Genomic DNA, 18,128 nt, shown 5'->3' with positions numbered 1-18,128 from the left:
GTATGACACGTCTTTTAGGGTACCAGGATTCCGAGTGCCGACCATGAAACGACTGTGAATTGCTGAGCTAACCACCAATTTTTCCAGTGGCCGTCTTGAGTCTGTGCAGCGGTACAGATTTCTGTTATTGCGTGTCTAGCAAAGAATGCTAGAACAGTAACAGGTAGTAGTTAAGGGGTTCAATGCCGTCATTCCCGCTCACCCTAGGCCCCACTTGATTGCAGAATAAGATGATTGGATTTGAGATACGAGGTAGAGTTGAGACTGGAGCTATAAGAGGCTACGGAGATGGAATTTTGATACGAAGAAATGGTAGCAATTGTAGGTAGGCTTAGTGGTGAACTTTACAAGCTGGTAGAGACTTCTCATGAGAGTATGTATGCAGTTGTCGTCTAGATCACTAAGATGATTGATTGAGCAATGGAGAACCCCTTACTATGGGTTCAATATACTACTATATACAGCAAGCATCTCGAATACTAAATAGAGTAATAGATACTCCGTATATGCAGTCTGCATTGGAACCATCGTGATCAACTCACGATATACAACCTTCGACTCTCCATAGACATTGGATCTAGGCGATGATTGTGATAGTGCTGGTCTATCTCAGAAGAAATACATGTTCAAGGCATATCCATACTTATCTATTAGATAAAGGCTTCATTGCCTTCTCGGGTCAATGTATTCTTTGCTAATGCTGGAGCCAGAATATCTTCTCAAATACCAACATGAGACTCAGCCACATGTAAAGCCACGCATCTAATAACAGTCCGGTCTGGTAAAAGAGCCAGCGTGGCGAATCACACACACTCACTCACTGAACTGAACCTACCCCTGCCCCTCGGCCAGACTGGACCAGTCTGGAACAAGCCAAACGACACGACACGTTCCCCAATCATTCAATCAGTCCAATCTCCTTTCAGACGCAGCGACAGCTAATTCAAATCAAACCTCTTTTGTCTCTGGCATTCTTTGTTGCGCATCTACGGTACCGTTCAACTTAGCTCTCTCTAACTTAACTAGCCTTTTTCTCCATTTCGTACCACTCCCGAGGCTTCGCGACACTTTAATCCTCTCTTACGCATTGCACTCTCGACCAAACTCCTTCGATTCGAAGTACTCCTTTCTAATTAGTTATCCTGCTATTCGTTCGTCCGCGTCACCCCTCGACGTTTCGTTTCGCCTGCGCTGCCAACCGAGACCTGATCCGGACCCTTCCACATCGACGTTCGACACTCGCAAATCGACACATCTCTAGTGAAACACAAGTCGCATAGGTGGCATATTCATCGCTGCTATCTATCACATCGATTCTGCACGACTCTTTTCGAGACACGAAACCGCGCTGGCCGCAGTCTGACATCTCGGCTTTTATCCTTAACCCCTCTTAATTTGGCCACCATGGCTGTCGCATCTATTCAAGACCGAACCTCCGAGTTCAAGTCGGTACTCGCCCAGGCACAGCGAAAACAATCCTCCTCAAAAGTCAGCTCTCAGCGCCGGTCTCTATTGACTGATGCGCAAAAAGATGCCGCCAACGGTCATGCTGGAGGTCCTCCAAGACGATCCGAGTTCGCCCGGAAGGCTGCTGAGATTGGACGTGGCATCTCTGCGACTATGGGCAAGCTGGAAAAGCTAGCTCAATGTGAGTACTATCTGCTAAGCTGGGCGACGCGAATGCCCAGCGTAGTTCATCGTTCTAACCTCAAGAAACAGTGGCGAAGCGACGAACACTTTTCGACGACCGTCCTGTGGAAATCAACGAGCTTACTTTCGTCATCAAGCAAGATCTCTCGTCTCTGAACCAGCAAATTGGAGCTCTTCAAACACTCACCAAGCAACAACACCCCAAGGCCGATCAGGAGGGCGAGCACAACAAGAATGTTGTCTACCTACTACAAGGCAAGCTCACTGACGTCTCGGTCAACTTCAAGGACGTTCTTGAGGCCAGAACCAAGAACATCCAGGCATCGCGCTCAAGAACAGAGAACTTTATCTCCTCTGTGTCGCAACACGCCCAACCATCGATTCAACAGTCGGCTTCCCCTCTCTACGGAACACCAGCTCGCAACTCACCCGCACCGGCAGCTCAAGATACACTGTCTCTCAACCCCGTTGGTGATCAACAGCTGCTGATGATGGAAGAAGCACAGCCCTCCAACACATATATTCAACAAAGAGGCGAAGCGATTGAGGCTATCGAGAAGACCATTGGCGAGCTTGGCAGCATCTTTGGACAACTAGCTACCATGGTTTCGGAACAGAGCGAGATGATCCAGCGCATCGACGCCAACACAGAGGACGTGGTTGATAATGTTGAAGGAGCCCAGCGAGAACTCCTCAAATACTGGAACCGAGTGTCGAGCAACAGAATGTTGATTGCCAAGATGTTTGGAACGCTAATGATTTTCTTCCTGTAAGTTCACCCCTCGTCTCCAGGACACTACCAAGACTACGGTCAAGGGTGATTAGCAGTTACTAACAAACTGTAGGATCTGGGTTCTTGTTTCGGGCTAAACTTTGACGACGAAACGCAACACAAGACACAATACACGAGAAAAAGAGGCGGGCGGGGAAAAACTTGGACTAAGGAAGGGAGTTTACGGCACATGTTTTGTTGTAATGGGGTACCATTCGATAGGTGCACTTCTTTTCCATATGTACGTATGTTTGTACCTTATACTTTGTAGTCGTTTTTTCTTTAGAGATGGATTGGAGCGACGTAGCATAGAGGGAAAGGGTCTTGCAGGAAGACTCTCGTCGATGGATCATGTTGGGGGTTTCAGGATTAATAATGAATCAGTAGATCCTCAATGGCCTAGACTTACATATTGAGTGACAGAGTATCAGGCATTTCCGTGACCAGAGTGAAATTGTTCGTGATTGGTCTCATGGCTTCTGACACTTGGCTTCAGAAGCAACCCCCACGATGATGGAAGTGGTATATCACGGGCCAGGATATGTGATAGCATCATCAGCACAGGATATATAAAGAGGCAGAGTCGGCCATCGGCCCTTCAGCTTTTCCTACACACTTCCCTAGCATAATCTCGAGAGTAGATATTTCCCGGCATTCTCAGAAAGGACAACAACTCCATAGCGTCTTTCAACCTTTGGGGGCATCGTCGGCCGGAGTTCTCACCGACCTCTCTACCACACCAAGTTAGCCTCAACTCACCATCTCAAGGCCTCGGAGCAACCCCACCCCGAGAAATCTCCATCGATCAGCGTTTTTCCGTGTAAACTGCACCCCAAACTTGCTCTAAGAGGCAAAAATGCCCCTCGAGCTCGGTGACATGCCTAGCGCTTTGGCGGGGTTCACCCCGCAAAGATGAGCGTGTACATTGGGGGGCGGACTTTGTTGTATCGAAGGATAAGGTGCTGTAATAGAGTAGGTAGCTCGGTAGATCAAGCTACGTAGGCATGAGGGGCATTGGGCCATGTCCATGATGTGGCAGCGGTTTATAACCTGCACGTCTCCCGCTTCTGTACGAGCTTCTTCTCTTGTGTTTCGTTCTAGATCTCTCTCATCTTCTTCTTTACGATACCCACTCTCTTACAAGATTCACACAATGGCTCCCTCTTCTTTCAAGCTCAACACTGGCCAGGAGATTCCTGCCCTTGGTCTCGGTGCGTTGTTTTCACATGTTTTGACCCTCAAGAGGTCAATTGACTGACTTTGGTTGCTTGTAGGTACCTGGCAGTCTCCCGCTGGCGAGGTCGAGAAGGCCGTCGCATACGCTCTCAAGGACGGTTACAAGCTGATCGACTGTGCCTACTGCTACGGAAACGAAGAGGAGGTTGGTGCTGGTCTCAAGGCTGCTTTCGAGGCTGGTGTCAAGCGTGAGGATATCTTTGTTGTCACCAAAGTCTGGGCTACTTACAACACCCGACCTGAGCTTGGTCTTGACAAGAGTCTAAAGGCTCTTGGCCTTGACTACGTTGATCTCTTCCTTGTGGTAAGTTACTGGTCAGAATATCTCTTGAGTTTACTTGCTAAGCGGTTACAGCACTGGCCTCTTCTCCTCAACCCCGAGGGTAACGACGACAAGTTCCCCAAGAAGGCTGATGGTTCCCGAGATGTTATCCGAGACTACAATCACGTCGATGGCTGGAAGCTCATGGAGAAGCTCCCTGCTACTGGCAAGACCCGTGGTGTCGGTGTCTGCAACGTATGCTAATCACCTTCAGTTCACCAATCTCAGCTAACACTCTTTATAGTACAGCAAGAAGTACCTCGAGGAGCTTCTGCCTCATGCCACTATCATCCCCGCCGTCAACCAGATCGAGAACCACCCCAGTCTCCCCCAACAGGAGATTGTTGACTTCTGCAAAGAGAAAGGCATTCACATTGAGGCCTACAGCCCCTTTGGCAGCACTGGTGGCCCCGTCATGACTGCTGAGCCTGTAGTCAAGATTGCTGAGAAGAAGGGTGTCTCTGCCTCTACTGTCCTCCTCAGCTACCATGGTATGTCACATGAACTTGTTCGCGAAAGTTACAATGCTAACAGTGTTGAAGTCGCCCGTGGAAGCACTGTCCTCGCCAAGTCCGTTACCCCCGAGCGTATCACCGCCAACAAGACCATTGTCGACCTCGACGACGAGGACATGAAGGCTCTGAACGACTACTCCGAGGACCTTGTCAAGAAGGGTGAGGTCAAGCGATATGTCTACCCTCCCTTCGGCATCGACTTCGGTTTCCCCGACAAGTCATGAATCAAAGGTCGGCTATAGAGATATGGTATAGGGAATAAAGATGAGACATGATGAAAAGCGGCATTGAATAATATTGCATCTATAATAGATCAGAAGCTCAAGTTGGCTTCATGAATAGAAATAGTTAAACTCATGAATATTTGACATTGCTTAATGTGCTAGTGCTTGTATTGAAGTGTCATGTCATGAGGATTCGAGGACCTCGTCATAGGGACATGCCGTAAGATGCCCCTAGATCGGACTACAATGAGATCTGACGAACTGCGGTGCTTCCTCTGTGAGTTTGGCCTGAAATGCTAGTATGTAAATTTCTGCATGTAAAAACTGGTTATGTCGTTTGTATCTTAGTGGAAGACTTTGTAGTTGTTGTGTATCCAGCTCTCCCAACAAATACCGGCATCCACGAGTCTGTTGACTCATCGGTCGAGCATGTCAATTATAGCAGGGAGAAAGGTTAAGGTACAGTATTAACTTATTCAAGCATCTCAATTTACCAGAAACTAGGTATCTATAATCCTCAAGATCCTATGCAACACGCCTTTTACCCCATTCATGAAACCCTCAGTGACAACTCCCACAACCGTTATTAATTTACAACCGACCTTTTAGTCATTTTTCGTTAAAGTCCACAACAACCTTGATAACAAGATTGCCTTGCTCGTCCCTCACCTTGCCAGCCATCTTGAAAGCCTCCTCAATGTTCTCCATGCCGTTGTATCTTTGCGTGACCAGACGGCTCACGTCAGGCATGTTGGCAGGAGGGTTGGCCAATAGCTCAATGATCTCCTTGTATGTGTTGGCGTAGCGGAAGACACCCACGATGTCAACTTCGCGAAGAGCAGCAGCCGACATGGGGATGGTGAGGACGGGAGTTCCCATTCCAATGATCATGACCTTGCCTCCAGGCTTGGTAGCGTAGATGGCTGTTTGCACACAGGTCTCGACACCAGTGCACTCGTACACAGCTGTAACCTCACCGACAGCCTCTCCATTGACTTGTGTCTCTTTCACCATGGCAGCGACCTTTTGAGCAAGGGCGAGCTTGTCCTCGATAGTTTGTGGGCGCTCCATGGGGACGACTACTGAAGCATCGGCGAAGCCATTGTTAATAGCAAAGTCAAGGCGGTCCTTGAGGATGTCGGCAATGATAACGGTCTTGGCTTGATCGGCCTTTGCGACAGCGGCTGCGAGGAGACCGACGGCACCAGCGCCGAGGACGAGCACTGTTGAGCCCTTGGGGAGAGCGGCGCGATCACGGGCGTGCATTGCGACTGAGAGAGGCTCAACAAGAGCGCCGAGATCGAGAGTAACATGTTCAGGCATCCTAAGAAAAAGTCAGTACATTTCTCGCCTCACAAAGATTCAATTGACTTACTTGTGGCACCACTTAGCAGGGTGGTTAATTCTCTCTTGTAGAGTTCCCTGCGCATGAGGATTGGCCTTTGCTGAGCTGCGGAACTTCATTCCACGGCAAATGTTGTAACGACCCTCACCACAGAGCTCACAGGCCTCACAAGGAAGACCGACCTCGAGCGCGACATGGTCGCCGGGCTTGAGATGTGTAACTTCTGAACCGACGGCTACGACTGTGCCTGCGGACTCATGGCCGAGAGTGAGAGGTTCGCGAACGATGATGTCGCCGTTGCGGAAGTGGTTGTAGTAGTGAAGATCGGAGCCGCAGAGGCCAGTTGACTTGACAGCGACTTGGACTTCGTTGCTTGAGGGTGCGGGAAGTTCACGTTCTTCCTGTCAATTGAATCAGTCTGTGATCTTGGATGTAATTGAGTAATGGTGTTTACCAGACGGAGATCCTTCTCACCGTGGAGGACGGAGGCCTTGACACGCTCAGTTGCCATGATGAAGGTATGAGAGAGGCGAAAGTGGTGATATGATGAAGGGAATAATTAAAGAAGACCAATTGAGTAATTGGTGGACTATTGTGACAGAAATATGCAGGTGATGGTCAATGTTACAGATGCAAAAGTTATTGGAAGATCATGGATCAAAGATGAGAGCGAGAGGTGGATTAGTAAAGGACGGAACTAAACAAGGACATTCAAGCCAGGGCCAATGTCGACCAAATATCGGATTGGACAGAAGCTATAGAAAACAGTTCCCTAATTGATTCTCAGAGTCTCATCGCGGAGAGAGGGCCGAGATGACCTCGACCTCGGAAAAGGTGCCCATTGAAAGGCCCCGCGACGAGACGTCCCATGACGTGCAATGCCCCCATGACAGCGAAAAAAAGAAGAGAATCTTTATCCGCAGCGGTAGAGACAGTGTTAGCGTGCCCCCACTGCCCTGTATCCCGCGGGGTGAAGCGCTAAAGATTGAGCCGTTGGGTTTAGGACGATCCACTGTTTTGGAGATGTTGGAGAAGCCCAGGGAAGGAAATGTTGGCCGACTCATGAGCTGGATGAGTGAGAATGATCAGATCTGTCTCTTATAAGGGTGTTTTGTTCTTGAACACCCAGTGAATATCTATGATGTGTATCTGTTAAGCCTGTCATCTCAAGAGCTACGTGCTGCCAGCCTGTACATATCTCATGATACAGAATAGCATCACCCTTCTGCGCGAATCCATCCAAAGCTCGTCTTCGGCCTTCTCTCCGACCTTCACATGCCGGTTGAATGTGAACCTACAGAGTAAACCTGCATTACGAACAATTAATCAATTGGCCAGTTCTAGTCCGGTCCAACTCACCAAGTTAGAGCCAATCCGGCTCCTCCTAAGTCGGAGCTCAAAAGCTTACCCCTCGGTCATTAATAGCGTAGTACCCCAGCCTGTCTATCATCTCATGGTGGAACTGAACTGAGCTGCCCCTCGTTAAAGAAACCAAAAAAAAAAAAAACATCACCAATTACTCACAACGTCAATAACTAATATTTCAAAATGGCTGCTTCTTTCTTCTCCCTTGAGGGCCAAACTGCTCTCGTAACTGGTGGTACACGCGGTATTGGCCAGGCCGTAGCAATTGGTCTTGCTGAAGCTGGTGCCGATGTTATTCTTGTTCAGGTACGGAACGTCTCATGATGAGGCCAGAACTCGAGACTAACTGGACGTACAGCGAGATACCACATCACAATCGACAAAAGAGTCTATCGAGAAGCTTGGCCGAAAGGCTTTCATCTACACAGCCGATCTATCATCGCAAGAATCAGTTGCTGGGCTCGTGCCTAAGGTGCTCGCCGATGGACATCAGATTCGCATTCTGGTGAACTGCGCTGGTATTCAGCGACGACACCCTTGTGAAGTCTTCCCCGACAGCGACTTCAATGAGGTATGAAAAGTCGATTTCTGTCTCATAGCATATCTAACGAGCTACAGGTCATCCAAGTAAACCTCAACTCCGTCTTCGCCCTCTGCCGCGACGTCGGCGCCCACATGCTCAACCTCGAACCCTCACCTATCACCGGCCGTCGCGGCAGCATCATCAACTTCGCTTCCCTCCTGACCTTCCAGGGCGGTTTCACTGTCCCCGCCTACGCTGCCTCCAAGGGTGCGGTAGGCCAAGTCACCAAGAGTTTCGCCAACGAGTGGACCTCAAGGGGCATCACCGTAAACGCCATTGCTCCCGGTTACATCGCTACCGACATGAACGAGGCTCTTCTCGCCAACCCAGAACGTCTTGCTTCTATAACTTCCAGAATTCCCGCTGGTAACTGGGGCTCACCAGATGATTTCAAGGGTACGGCTGTGTATCTGGCGAGTAAGGCCAGTGGGTATGTGAGTGGGCATGTGTTGGTCGTCGATGGTGGTTGGATGGGCCGATAAACGATACGCTCCGATGGTCGTCTGCTAGCTTGAAAATAGATTACAATATAATGTCTTTGGCGTTTTTGCAAAGCCGGAATGTCGAGTGATCAACGACGGGCGCGAACAAGTCTTCGTCTGGCCAGGCGAATAGAACCGCTTGGGTCGATGAAAGTCGTGACTCGGTTTGTCAGATGCCTGACGATATGGAAAGCATCAGGGTTCTTGGATCGAACACTGTAGTAACCACTCAACAAGTATTCTGCAGTGGCATTTATCACTTACAGCAATTGCAAGGCCGCAATTCGGACTTTGATGAAGGAGTGGCTCAACTCGTCGGACATCTTGATACTCACTTGAGGATTTCGACGAAAAGACTTTAGAGAACTGGGCGAGACTGAATATTTTCAGCTGGGTGGCTGTAGCTAACAACCAGGCATATAAGCAGGTTTTATGCGCAAATTCATCGGTCATTCACATGTGCTTCGAATCGGAAGCCGAATATGGAACCTCACTCAGCTGATGATTCTTGTCACACAGCAGCTTACATGGATTTCCTCCGAATGTCTCGGGGTACCCGCAACATCTCACTCGTTCCGTCGCTCGGTAACTGTACAAACAGTGCAAGAAATGTCGTCTATATTCTCCCGTCCATATCTACCTCTAAACTGCCCAATATTGTAACCTCTTTAGATTTTGCTTCCTGCGCCATGCGAAACCGCATCAGCCTCTGTGCAACGCACACAAACGATAACAAAAGGAAACATGCGCATGCGCATGCGCCGTGTGTACGCATACACATACGCATTTCATAATATCGTAGAATTACTTAATGAAATCACTGGGATTTACCCTTTGAGCCCTCATAGTAGTGGGCCATCTGGAGGCCTGCTCTTCGGAAGCCACACTTCACGTAGAAACCCTCGTTGGCTTCGCTGCAGTCGAGAATGCTCTTGTAGCAGCCGACTTGCTCGGCGATGTGGTCCAGGGCTTGGATGATTCGTAGACCGAGCTTCTTGCCCTGCTGGTCCTTTGCGACGGCGATATCTTCGATGTGGCCTACGGCGCCCAAGCTGTGAATGCTACGGACTGTTAGCGGCTGTCTAGCAGACAGTCAAGACCATTGACTTACAACTTGCGCTCAGTGATCAAGGCGCCAGTTCCAACTACAGGCTTGTCGCCTCGCGAAGTATCCTCAATGATGATAATGTAGTAACTGCCAGCAGCGAGCATGTCGTCGTACTGCTTGGCGAAGTCGGCTTCGGTGATGTCGCCAACGGTGGTCAAGACACGCAGACAGTCGAGGAAACCGCTGTTAAAGTCTGACTTTCGCAGGGCGCGCAGAGCATAACCCTCGGGGAGAGCGGCGCTGACCTCAGAGGAGAGGAGGTTTGCGCTGAACATGCCGTCTTGAGCCATGGCGGTGTCGGTGTCGGTGTCGATTTGGCGGGGTGTTGATCGAGGGGTATAAGGAGATGTCTCAACAAAAAGACTTTGAAGGATGTTCAAACAGAGCAATTGAAGAGAGATAGACTTAAAAAAATAAAAATAAAAAAAAGAATATGTAGGATGTTGAAATATAATTCGATGTAAGATCTGGGAGTAGTTTCGTCTTTTTCCGTTTCAGCACAGAATGGGCGGAGTCTTGAGCTGAGCTTGGCTTGTCCTTTCCCGTACCTTTTGTGTTTAGTGCCCCCACTGGTTCTATATCGGGGACGATTTACCATCATCGCTCAGGGGTCAGCGAGTCACAGCCTCAAGGCGATCCCGACACTTGGTCTAGGAGAAGGTCCAGAGGACAAAAAGTGTGGTTCCGCCCGGGATCGAACCGGGGACCTTCTCGGTGTTAACGAGATGCCATAACCAACTAGACCACGGAACCGAGGTATTTAATTGGATGAAAGTGACAGAATCAGTTGGGGACCAAGATTGTGATGTTGGTGGAGGGCGATGAAGCTGTTGTGAAGTCATTTCATGGTTCACTTGTACGGATGAATGGGAAGTTTTTGTCTTATCTATCATCCGGATACCTTAGAAACGTTGAGTAAACTCTCTTGGTGAGTTTATTGCATAATTTCAAGCAGGGCCTTTCAAATTACTATTACAGGCATCTTACGATCGCCAAATGCATGTCGTGGTTCGTTGTGCGATACATGGAGACCACAATAGGAACATAAATGATCAAGCCGCAACAGATGGACCCTTCTATTTACTTGAGTCAAATCACATGTTTGGGGCATGAAATGATGGATTGGGTGACTTTACTCTAGTAGCCATTAAAAGATAAGTTACACGTTGGATCTGTGTCTCAAGTTCCGTTGTTTGTTTCTTACCGCCAACAATCCGCGTCCCTGGTCAAATAAGTGATTGTTTACTAGAGACACTCGTTAATCTAGTTATTCGTTGAGGCATGAAGGGTCGTGTCAAGAGATTGAATGTTTGAGACACTCGGAAATGGAATGGATGGCTTCTAGACCCTGATAATTGGTATCAGAAGCTTTCCAAAACTCGGAACATCCTCGACACTATTTATGATAGCGCCGTAACGTCGAGGTCCGATCAGGTACAAAAGTCAATTCATAAGACGAATTATATCAGCGCGATTAGACACTAACACTAACAAATCACTAAAAGAACAAGGATTTAAATTGATGAGTTGTCAAGCATCAAAGTCGGGTCTTGGCAGGTACAGGCTCCTTTATCATGCAATCACATGCAAATCTGTTTCGCATCTCGTCATCTCTTGATGTGTCTCTTGTGTCTCTTGTCTCTGTCTTATTCCCTGTATTATCCCATGTCGTCCAACCAAATCCATAAGCGACATGCCATTCGCTCTTTGTCGTTCTTATTTACATTCCGACCATGTAATTGGTGTTAACCCTTCGGTCTGTTAACTGTGTTGGGATTCACGACGCTAGAGCTGAACTACTCAAACCTCGTCTCGAAATAAGCCAGAAACACCCAGACCTCTTGTTCGTTATTCTTTTCTATGAATAGACACACTAAGTGTGTAGTGATATCTTTCAAGTACAACTATCCCGTCATCTCCACCCTTCTTTCGCCCCTCAACACCATCACGATCGGGCTTCAATGACAACCACTTCGTCATGGATAACTCAAGCATCATATCGGCCGAGGACCTCCCTCCACAACAAGGCCGAACACTGCTGCCCTCTCCAGTAGCTCAAGCCGTCAGTCTTGCAACGCGTTCAACATGCCTCGCTATCCGTCTCAGTTCCAGGGCCGGATCTTACGGTCTAAGTGCTGCAAAGGTAACCACGCTATCCTCCCTGGAACTTGCTCGCAGCATGGTCGAAACCGTTCTATCACAAGCAGGAAGAGAAACTCTCTCACGATCACAGAGCGACATGTCTACCGCTGAAGCCGAATCCATCATCGAACGAAGTTTCGAGCATCTTCACCATGCCATGTCCCAGGCCGTCTTTTGGACAAGTGCAGGTTTTCACTTCACGAGTACAACTTTCTCTATGGCTTCAGGGATATCACAACTACTTTTGTCTTCACTCGATCAGATCTTCGGCTCGACTGATTCCTCTCGAGCCATTGCGAGCATCATCACACTGATTAGAAGAGAGTTTCACGATCCCGCCACCGGCATTCATGGGGACACCGTTGGTATGATGGATCTTGTGCTTGGCCTATGTGCTTTAGCATACCTACAAAGGTGGTCGTGGAAAATGGTCGAAGAGGAAAAACGACGGCAGGACTCCGAAGAGATCATATGGGACGTCGTCGTGCTAAACGATGGCGAACGCGTTGACATTCAAGATCGTATTACTCGAACTCCTGTCTTCACGAGGCCAGCCAGTTCAACATCTCGAGACACCAGTCCGACCAAACTCCAAGAAGCCGTCATTGGTTCTCAATCCGCATCTTTCAAAGAAGAGGAAGCTGTCATCGACCAGCTCAAAGATGAAATGGTCAAGAAACTCCCTCCCGACACTTCCGTTTCCATTTCAAATACAGTATCATCAACGCAAACAGTCACCATCGACGTTGATGGACCTCGTCCATTCCCTCTACCTTTACTACCAGGTGCCGAGATTGTTGAGACCAAGGGATTGAGTAATCAGGTAGGCAGCCGTACCAGCCAGATACTAAGCGACCCTCCCGAAGCCTCCAGTTACCGTGTTGTCTATAGGCTCGAGAGATCAAGGACTGGTGACATTTCCTTTCAGGGGTCTCAAGATGTACCTGTCTCTGTGATTGACGTATCAAAAGAGGAACCGGCTCCCGAGGTTCCAGTCAAAGAACCTCCCCAAGTGCCCAAGAAGACGAGGACAACAGGAGTCAAGTCGCCTCCACCGCAACGTTCAAGACCCGCCAAAAGCGCCAACGATCAACCAGCCCGAACTTCTCCTCAAGCTTTACCAAAACCTCGAGCCAGCACAATACGAGATGAAAAGGGGAAGTTCACACGACCAACTTCTGCCTCACCACCATCGTCGCCAGTAGAGATCAAAACTCCACAACGTGAAGCAAACCAGAAGAGACCACGCGCACCTGTCAACTCCTCGCAGGCCGCCAATAAGACCACTTTCCCGCGAGAAAACACCACAGCTCCCAGAAGAGTGTTACCCAAAAGGAAGTCGGACTCTTCGACGACGAGCCAAACAAGCGAGAAGAAAACTGGTCTCAGACAGGCTCTTCGAGAAGGAAGTCAGTCAATCTCAAACATCTGGAACAAGGATTCACCGCCACCAGAGAGCAGGCCTCGTCCACAGTCACGAATAGCAACTGTTAGTAAGACTGGCAACAAGCCAATGCATAGTCCCCACTCTTCCTTGGATCAAAAGCGCATTGAGAAGGCGGAACTTATCCCACGCAACCCTTCCCGTGCAAGTTATGTCTCCGTTCACGAACGTCGTCGAGATTCTATGATATCTCAAACAGATGCCTACTCTATCCATTCGGGGTATGGCACCCCAACCCACTCTCCGAGTGTTTCACTGAGTGGCACCGCATTTGATTCGTCTTGGGTTCAGCAAGCCCAGAATGATGGCCTGCTTGCACCTCCTCCAATGTCTGCCGGTCACCGCAGGGTCCTTCGTAGGAGCCCAAGTCTTTGGAGCATGGCATCCAATGATTCACAATCATCACTGGTCCTTTCATACTACCATCAAAAGAGCGCCTACACAGCGTCAGATGCACTTGGAGGACTTCGACGTGATGGTACGGTGAATGGAATATTTCCACAGGCGCATGTACTCCGAAACATCACAAGGTACATGAGGTTCTCGTCTGCATCGTATGGTTCTGCGTTTCTCAAGTTTATGGGCATTTCGAAAGATATGCCCCTACTGAGAGCTTGGGATAGCACCCATACGGATGTCAGACACTTTGTCCATCATACTGAATCAGACACCCACAGCGTTCTTCTTGCCTCTATTGTTGATCCACAAGGAGGGACGGACTCTAGTGGTTCAACCGGTACTGGCGTTCCTTTGGTGCACTACATCTCCCTGGACCATGATGCTAAAGCAGTCGTGCTTGCTTGTCGAGGTACACTAGGTTTTGAGGATGTTTTGGCAGATATGACATGTGATTATGATGTTTTAACTTGGCGTGGTCGAGGCCACAAGGTACACAAAGGTGTCCATGCCTCAGCTCGTCGTCTCCTATACGGTGGCGATCGACGCGTGCTGTTTACTCTCCGAGAGGCATTGCTCGAATTCCCAGATTATGGACTTGTTCTCTGTGGCCATTCCCTGGGCGGCGCAGTGACGGCATTGCTCGGAGTGATGCTTTCCGAGCCAAACCCAACAGGCACTGGCTTCGTGACTGCCATTGAGGGACCAGAAAGGACTGTTGGTGATGAACTATCTGATGGGCTTCTGCCTGTTCATTCTACGTTACCACCACGACGTCCTATACACGCGTATGCCTATGGGCCTCCCAGCACTATGTCGGCATCTTTACGCAAGAGAACTCGTGGTCTCATCACAACCGTGGTTCATGGGAACGACATCGTTCCATATTTGTCACTGGGAGTTCTGCATGACTTTCAGGCAGTTGCACTCGCATTCAAGAATGACCAACAACAAGCCAAGACGGAGATACGTCAACGCATATGGCAGGCCTTCCAGACTGGTGTGGCAGACAAATGGTACGGAGGTTTACCCTCTGTCCCATCTGGTGACTCCTCCAAATGGGGTCATTCAGTGTTGCAAGGCCTCAGAGCCGGTATGACGAACCGTAAGCTTGTGCCACCTGGGGAAGTTTTCACCATCGAGACACAACGCGTCTTGAGGCGAGATGCATTCTTGCTACCTGAAGAAGATCACATTGGCAAGCCAGCCCAGAGAATTGTGATGAAATATGTCAAGGATGTTGAGGAGCGCTTTAAGGAGCTGAGATTTGGAACGAGCATGCTGATTGATCATAACCCAGCTAGATATGAGGAAGCCTTGAACAAGCTTCGTGTTGGAGTCGTGTAAGTGTAAGTGGGACTTTATGCTGATGAGTTACGATACGGAAGGATTCGGAGATTTTGTGATTTAGGTGTACAACAATATGGAGTGTCACGACGGAATGACTTGGATATATGTGGTCTATTTACATCAAATTGTATCTTTTTAACTCATATGTGCAACGCCGTGGATATCTAATCAGCTGTAGTGGTGATGATCTTGCCATCATCGTCATAGAAGATTTCCTTGGCCTTGACAGATCTCAAGTGATCCACACCCTTGCTCAACTCGCAGTCGTGGTAGAAGAGATATGTCTTGCCCTTGAACTCGACAATAGAGTGATGTGTCGTCCATCCCAGCACAGGCTCCAGGATACGTCCACCGTAAGTGAAAGGTCCATATGGGCTGTCTCCAGTAGCGAAGCACAGGAAGTGTGTATCGCCTGTTGAGTACGAGAAGTAGTACTTTCCATTCCTCTTGTGCATCCACGCAGCCTCAAAGAAACGTCGGTCATGGTCATCTCCCAGAATAGGCTTACCAGACTCAGGATCGAGTATTTGAATCTCCTTGACTTCATCTGCGAATTGGTGCATGTCCTCAGTGAGCTTGGCTACTCTTGGTCCTTGGGCGGGAACACCCTCGCCGCTGACCTCCTTAGGACCCTGCCACTCGGGGTCAAAGATATCATTACCCTTCTGGTAGCATTGCAACTGCCCACCCCAAAGACCTCCGAAGTAAAGGTACGCTTGTCCATCCTCATCCACGAAGCTTGCAGGGTCAATGCTGTAGCTTCCCTTAATGGGCTCTGGGTCGGGAGTGAAAGGTCCCTCGGGCTTGTCACCGACAGCAACGCCGATGCGGAAGATTCCCTGCTTATCTCTGGCGGGGAAGTAGAGGTAGAATTTGCCGTTCTTCTCAGCGGCATCGGGAGCCCAGAGTTGCTTAGAAACCCAGGGGATGTCTTCTGTCTTTAGAACAACACCGTGGTCGACGACCTCAGCTGGTGGGTCGAGGCTCTCAGTGCTGAAGACATGGTAATCGGCCATGTCGTATTGATCGCCATTGTCGTTGAACTTGATATCAGTCTCACGATCGTGAGAAGGATAGACGTAGATCTTGCCATTAAAGACATGCGCCGAAGGGTCGGCGCTGTAGACGTTGGTGATGAGAGGCGCCATGATGTATGACTTTATGAGATGTAATTTGTTGTTTGGGTGGAGGTGATGACTTGCAGTGGCTGAGAGGAACTCCCTTTTAATATTTGAATGAGAATTATAATATGATATGGATAATTGACCCCGCGTTGACTTGTAAATGCGACTTGAGGCTCATCTCAGTTGATTCATTTATCCAGTCAGGCCACGCAATTACCCGGGTTGAGTTCCACACCAGATGATCAAGTTAGAAAGCCAAGCCAAACACCTCGGCATGGTGTGTGTGTATGCTCTCACTTGGAGAAGGATAAGTCGATGGCACGGTTCGACGGCTTGAAATAGCCGCCGGTAATAGATTCTGCCCATTTAATTGTGGCGTATTTTGTTCCTGGGCTATTTTACCCAAAAAATATCGTGAGAGTTTTTGTGGTTGTTTCATCATATGTTGTCTGATAGACCAGATTTGCCTGTTAGACACTGACAGCGGAATTTAGGCAAAATAGCTACAAAATGCCGGCATGTTTTCAATATGCACAATTCAGTTAGCTTGAGCCTTCAGGGTAAGTGGCAATGTGGTGCGGTAATTCATGGGATCGTCATTATCGACGTGTAATTCGTTGGCTAAAATAGAGAGGGTCTCTGTGGTCTGTGGTCCTGGGTCGGATCTTTTGAGATTATCAGGTTTGAGAGTGGGAGATGGGGTCGGATGAAAGAGATATTGCGGACCTAGAAGTCTTGGACTCCAGTCTCGCCTTGTCTTGTCGGTAGCTGTGCTGAGCATTCATCCTCATCTATCCAACTTGGTTCTTCGTCGTCGAACCAGGCATCTTGAGCGTCTCTTCTGATCATGGTATCAAGATCTTCATCTGCGTCAACGGGCTTGTAGTCAAAGTCCTCGTCTAGACCATGAACGAAACGCTCTTCAAGAAATGCATGCCATAGAAGAAGGCCATGGGCTTTGTCTGCCGCTGGTTTCTCCCATGGATGCTCAAGATCACCGCCCGAGTTCTCAATGTCACCATCTTTCAGCCGCGATAGCTTGAGCTCTCCACGTTGCAAGTCAGCCTCGAGGGTTCTGCCATAGCCTTTTGCTTTGCCCTCAGCTTCACGCTCCGAAGCAGACTGGAACCTCTTTACTAGCCGCTCGTACAGCACGGGATCTAGGGGCAAAGTCAGGTTGGGAGCTGGGGATGATCGAGTAGTACGGCTTTACCAGCGAGCTCGTGCTCCAGGTTATCAAAGTATGACGGATGTCGACTGAGGTACTCTCGCCTTCGGTTCTGCGCCTGAATCTGTGCAGTCCGAGATGGAGATTTGGGCACGCGCGGGACGGGCTTGTCTGGTTGCTCGCCTAGAAATTGCCCGCTTAGAGGTTTTATAGGAGCCATGCTGATTTACTTGTGATATACAGTATTATGATGTCGTTGTACGGGTAGTGATTGATAAATATTGTAAGTTCTTGATGTTTGATCGACAGAAAGGTTGGTGTAGGCTGGAGGTGATTTGATGCGCAACCAATTATGTCAGCTTCTTGAGCTATAGAGGTCCCCACTTCTCATCCACCATTTGCAAGATATCGAAATATGAGATTAGCGTATCACAAACAGCAAGACTTTATATATTCTAATATTCCGTTTCCTTGAGTCTAACGCGTTGAAGAAAATCGCTGATAAAATGGCTGCAATAACCTCTAGATTGGGTATCATTCTTCAACAAACGAAGATACTCGAACCGGAGGAATATACTGCCAAGCTTGACCTTTCTAGCGATGTTGTGGCCGCGTAAAGTTTGTTATGGTCCGGCTCTCAATGTCTTCGTTGACTGAAGGAGAAGCTGTCGCTGTGTCTGGGGTATCAAGCCACGGGGCACAAACGGTGCAATGCATGAGCAGCACTGCAGCATGTGAACTCAACTCATTGTTACATGTTACATGTGAGATGTGACACAACCTCAAGAAATGGAATGATCTCAAGACGCCAGCTTTTTGACTCTGAGAATCTCTTGACGAGAGATCTAGAATGACAGCAGAGTCCAAAAATCAAGCCCCAACGTCGAACCGACCAGGGACCC

General features: G+C 48.8%; 9 protein-coding genes and 1 non-coding gene across 10 annotated transcripts; 4 read left to right on the top strand and 6 right to left on the bottom strand.

Annotated features, from left to right (window-relative positions):
• Positions 1–881: 881 nt before the first annotated feature.
• Positions 882–2,856, top strand: FVEG_02549 (syntaxin 5). The gene is made up of 3 exons (XM_018889882.1): positions 882–1,648; positions 1,720–2,419; positions 2,496–2,856. Exons 1-3 carry the CDS (start codon positions 1,405–1,407, stop codon positions 2,518–2,520), a joined length of 969 nt encoding a protein of 322 aa, XP_018746114.1. The 5' UTR covers positions 882–1,404; the 3' UTR covers positions 2,521–2,856.
• Positions 2,857–3,377: 521 nt separating this feature from the next.
• FVEG_02550 (alcohol dehydrogenase) lies at positions 3,378–4,862 on the top strand. The gene is made up of 5 exons (XM_018889883.1): positions 3,378–3,633; positions 3,697–3,962; positions 4,014–4,175; positions 4,225–4,471; positions 4,523–4,862. The coding sequence occupies exons 1-5, from the start codon at positions 3,444–3,446 to the stop codon at positions 4,717–4,719; spliced, it is 1,062 nt and encodes a 353-aa protein (XP_018746115.1). The 5' UTR covers positions 3,378–3,443; the 3' UTR covers positions 4,720–4,862.
• Positions 4,863–5,173: 311 nt separating this feature from the next.
• On the bottom strand, positions 5,174–6,951 carry FVEG_02551 (L-iditol 2-dehydrogenase). The gene is made up of 3 exons (XM_018889884.1): positions 6,519–6,951; positions 6,095–6,465; positions 5,174–6,043 (listed from the first exon to the last, which is right to left on the bottom strand). Exons 1-3 carry the CDS (start codon positions 6,573–6,575, stop codon positions 5,329–5,331), a joined length of 1,143 nt encoding a protein of 380 aa, XP_018746116.1. The 5' UTR covers positions 6,576–6,951; the 3' UTR covers positions 5,174–5,328.
• A 248-nt stretch (positions 6,952–7,199) lies between these two features.
• Positions 7,200–9,338, top strand: FVEG_02552 (2-deoxy-D-gluconate 3-dehydrogenase). Its single transcript, XM_018889885.1, has 3 exons — positions 7,200–7,735; positions 7,788–8,000; positions 8,048–9,338. Exons 1-3 carry the CDS (start codon positions 7,613–7,615, stop codon positions 8,492–8,494), a joined length of 783 nt encoding a protein of 260 aa, XP_018746117.1. The 5' UTR covers positions 7,200–7,612; the 3' UTR covers positions 8,495–9,338.
• On the bottom strand, positions 8,584–8,817 carry FVEG_15089 (hypothetical protein; the record flags this gene model as incomplete). The annotated part of the gene is made up of 2 exons (XM_018904181.1): positions 8,584–8,710; positions 8,759–8,817. The coding sequence occupies 2 exons, from the start codon at positions 8,815–8,817 to the stop codon at positions 8,584–8,586; spliced, it is 186 nt and encodes a 61-aa protein (XP_018746118.1).
• Positions 9,264–9,892, bottom strand: FVEG_02553 (glucosamine-phosphate N-acetyltransferase; the record flags this gene model as incomplete). The annotated part of the gene is made up of 2 exons (XM_018889886.1): positions 9,264–9,555; positions 9,606–9,892. 2 exons carry the CDS (start codon positions 9,890–9,892, stop codon positions 9,312–9,314), a joined length of 531 nt encoding a protein of 176 aa, XP_018746119.1. The 3' UTR covers positions 9,264–9,311.
• A 389-nt stretch (positions 9,893–10,281) lies between these two features.
• FVEG_15090 lies at positions 10,282–10,355 on the bottom strand. The gene has a single exon. It is a non-coding gene; the product is annotated as a tRNA-Val (tRNA).
• Positions 10,356–11,191: 836 nt separating this feature from the next.
• Positions 11,192–15,155, top strand: FVEG_02554 (esterase/lipase). Its single transcript, XM_018889887.1, has one exon. It carries the CDS (start codon positions 11,581–11,583, stop codon positions 14,929–14,931), a length of 3,351 nt encoding a protein of 1,116 aa, XP_018746120.1. The 5' UTR covers positions 11,192–11,580; the 3' UTR covers positions 14,932–15,155.
• On the bottom strand, positions 15,099–16,082 carry FVEG_02555 (alpha-N-arabinofuranosidase; the record flags this gene model as incomplete). Its single annotated transcript, XM_018889888.1, has 1 exon — positions 15,099–16,082. One exon carries the CDS (start codon positions 16,080–16,082, stop codon positions 15,099–15,101), a length of 984 nt encoding a protein of 327 aa, XP_018746121.1.
• Positions 16,083–16,784: 702 nt separating this feature from the next.
• On the bottom strand, positions 16,785–17,446 carry FVEG_02556 (hypothetical protein; the record flags this gene model as incomplete). Its single annotated transcript, XM_018889889.1, has 2 exons — positions 16,785–17,218; positions 17,272–17,446. 2 exons carry the CDS (start codon positions 17,444–17,446, stop codon positions 16,785–16,787), a joined length of 609 nt encoding a protein of 202 aa, XP_018746122.1.
• Between the last annotated feature and the right edge of the window lie 682 nt (positions 17,447–18,128).

Source organism: Fusarium verticillioides, chromosome 6 (assembly GCF_000149555.1).
Source record: "Fusarium verticillioides 7600 chromosome 6, whole genome shotgun sequence".
In the NCBI taxonomy this organism is placed as follows: domain Eukaryota; kingdom Fungi; phylum Ascomycota; class Sordariomycetes; order Hypocreales; family Nectriaceae; genus Fusarium; species Fusarium verticillioides.
Note: the sequence above shows the minus strand (reverse complement) of the source record. Positions and strands in the feature narration are given on the sequence as shown.

Coding starts and splice junctions, on each gene's coding strand:
- FVEG_02549 (XM_018889882.1), top strand. CDS start 1,405: ATGGCTGTCGCATCTATTCAAGACCGAACCTCCGAGTTCAAGTCGGTA. Junction 1,649..1,719: donor GCTGGAAAAGCTAGCTCAAT/GTGAGTACTATC, acceptor CTCAAGAAACAG/TGGCGAAGCGACGAACACTT. Junction 2,420..2,495: donor ACGCTAATGATTTTCTTCCT/GTAAGTTCACCC, acceptor AACAAACTGTAG/GATCTGGGTTCTTGTTTCGG.
- FVEG_02550 (XM_018889883.1), top strand. CDS start 3,444: ATGTCCATGATGTGGCAGCGGTTTATAACCTGCACGTCTCCCGCTTCT. Junction 3,634..3,696: donor GATTCCTGCCCTTGGTCTCG/GTGCGTTGTTTT, acceptor GGTTGCTTGTAG/GTACCTGGCAGTCTCCCGCT. Junction 4,176..4,224: donor GTGGTGTCGGTGTCTGCAAC/GTATGCTAATCA, acceptor CACTCTTTATAG/TACAGCAAGAAGTACCTCGA.
- FVEG_02551 (XM_018889884.1), bottom strand. CDS start 6,575: ATGGCAACTGAGCGTGTCAAGGCCTCCGTCCTCCACGGTGAGAAGGAT. Junction 6,466..6,518: donor GTGAGAAGGATCTCCGTCTG/GTAAACACCATT, acceptor TTCAATTGACAG/GAAGAACGTGAACTTCCCGC. Junction 6,044..6,094: donor CCTGCTAAGTGGTGCCACAA/GTAAGTCAATTG, acceptor ACTTTTTCTTAG/GATGCCTGAACATGTTACTC.
- FVEG_02552 (XM_018889885.1), top strand. CDS start 7,613: ATGGCTGCTTCTTTCTTCTCCCTTGAGGGCCAAACTGCTCTCGTAACT. Junction 7,736..7,787: donor CCGATGTTATTCTTGTTCAG/GTACGGAACGTC, acceptor CTGGACGTACAG/CGAGATACCACATCACAATC. Junction 8,001..8,047: donor CCGACAGCGACTTCAATGAG/GTATGAAAAGTC, acceptor AACGAGCTACAG/GTCATCCAAGTAAACCTCAA.
- FVEG_02554 (XM_018889887.1), top strand. CDS start 11,581: ATGGATAACTCAAGCATCATATCGGCCGAGGACCTCCCTCCACAACAA.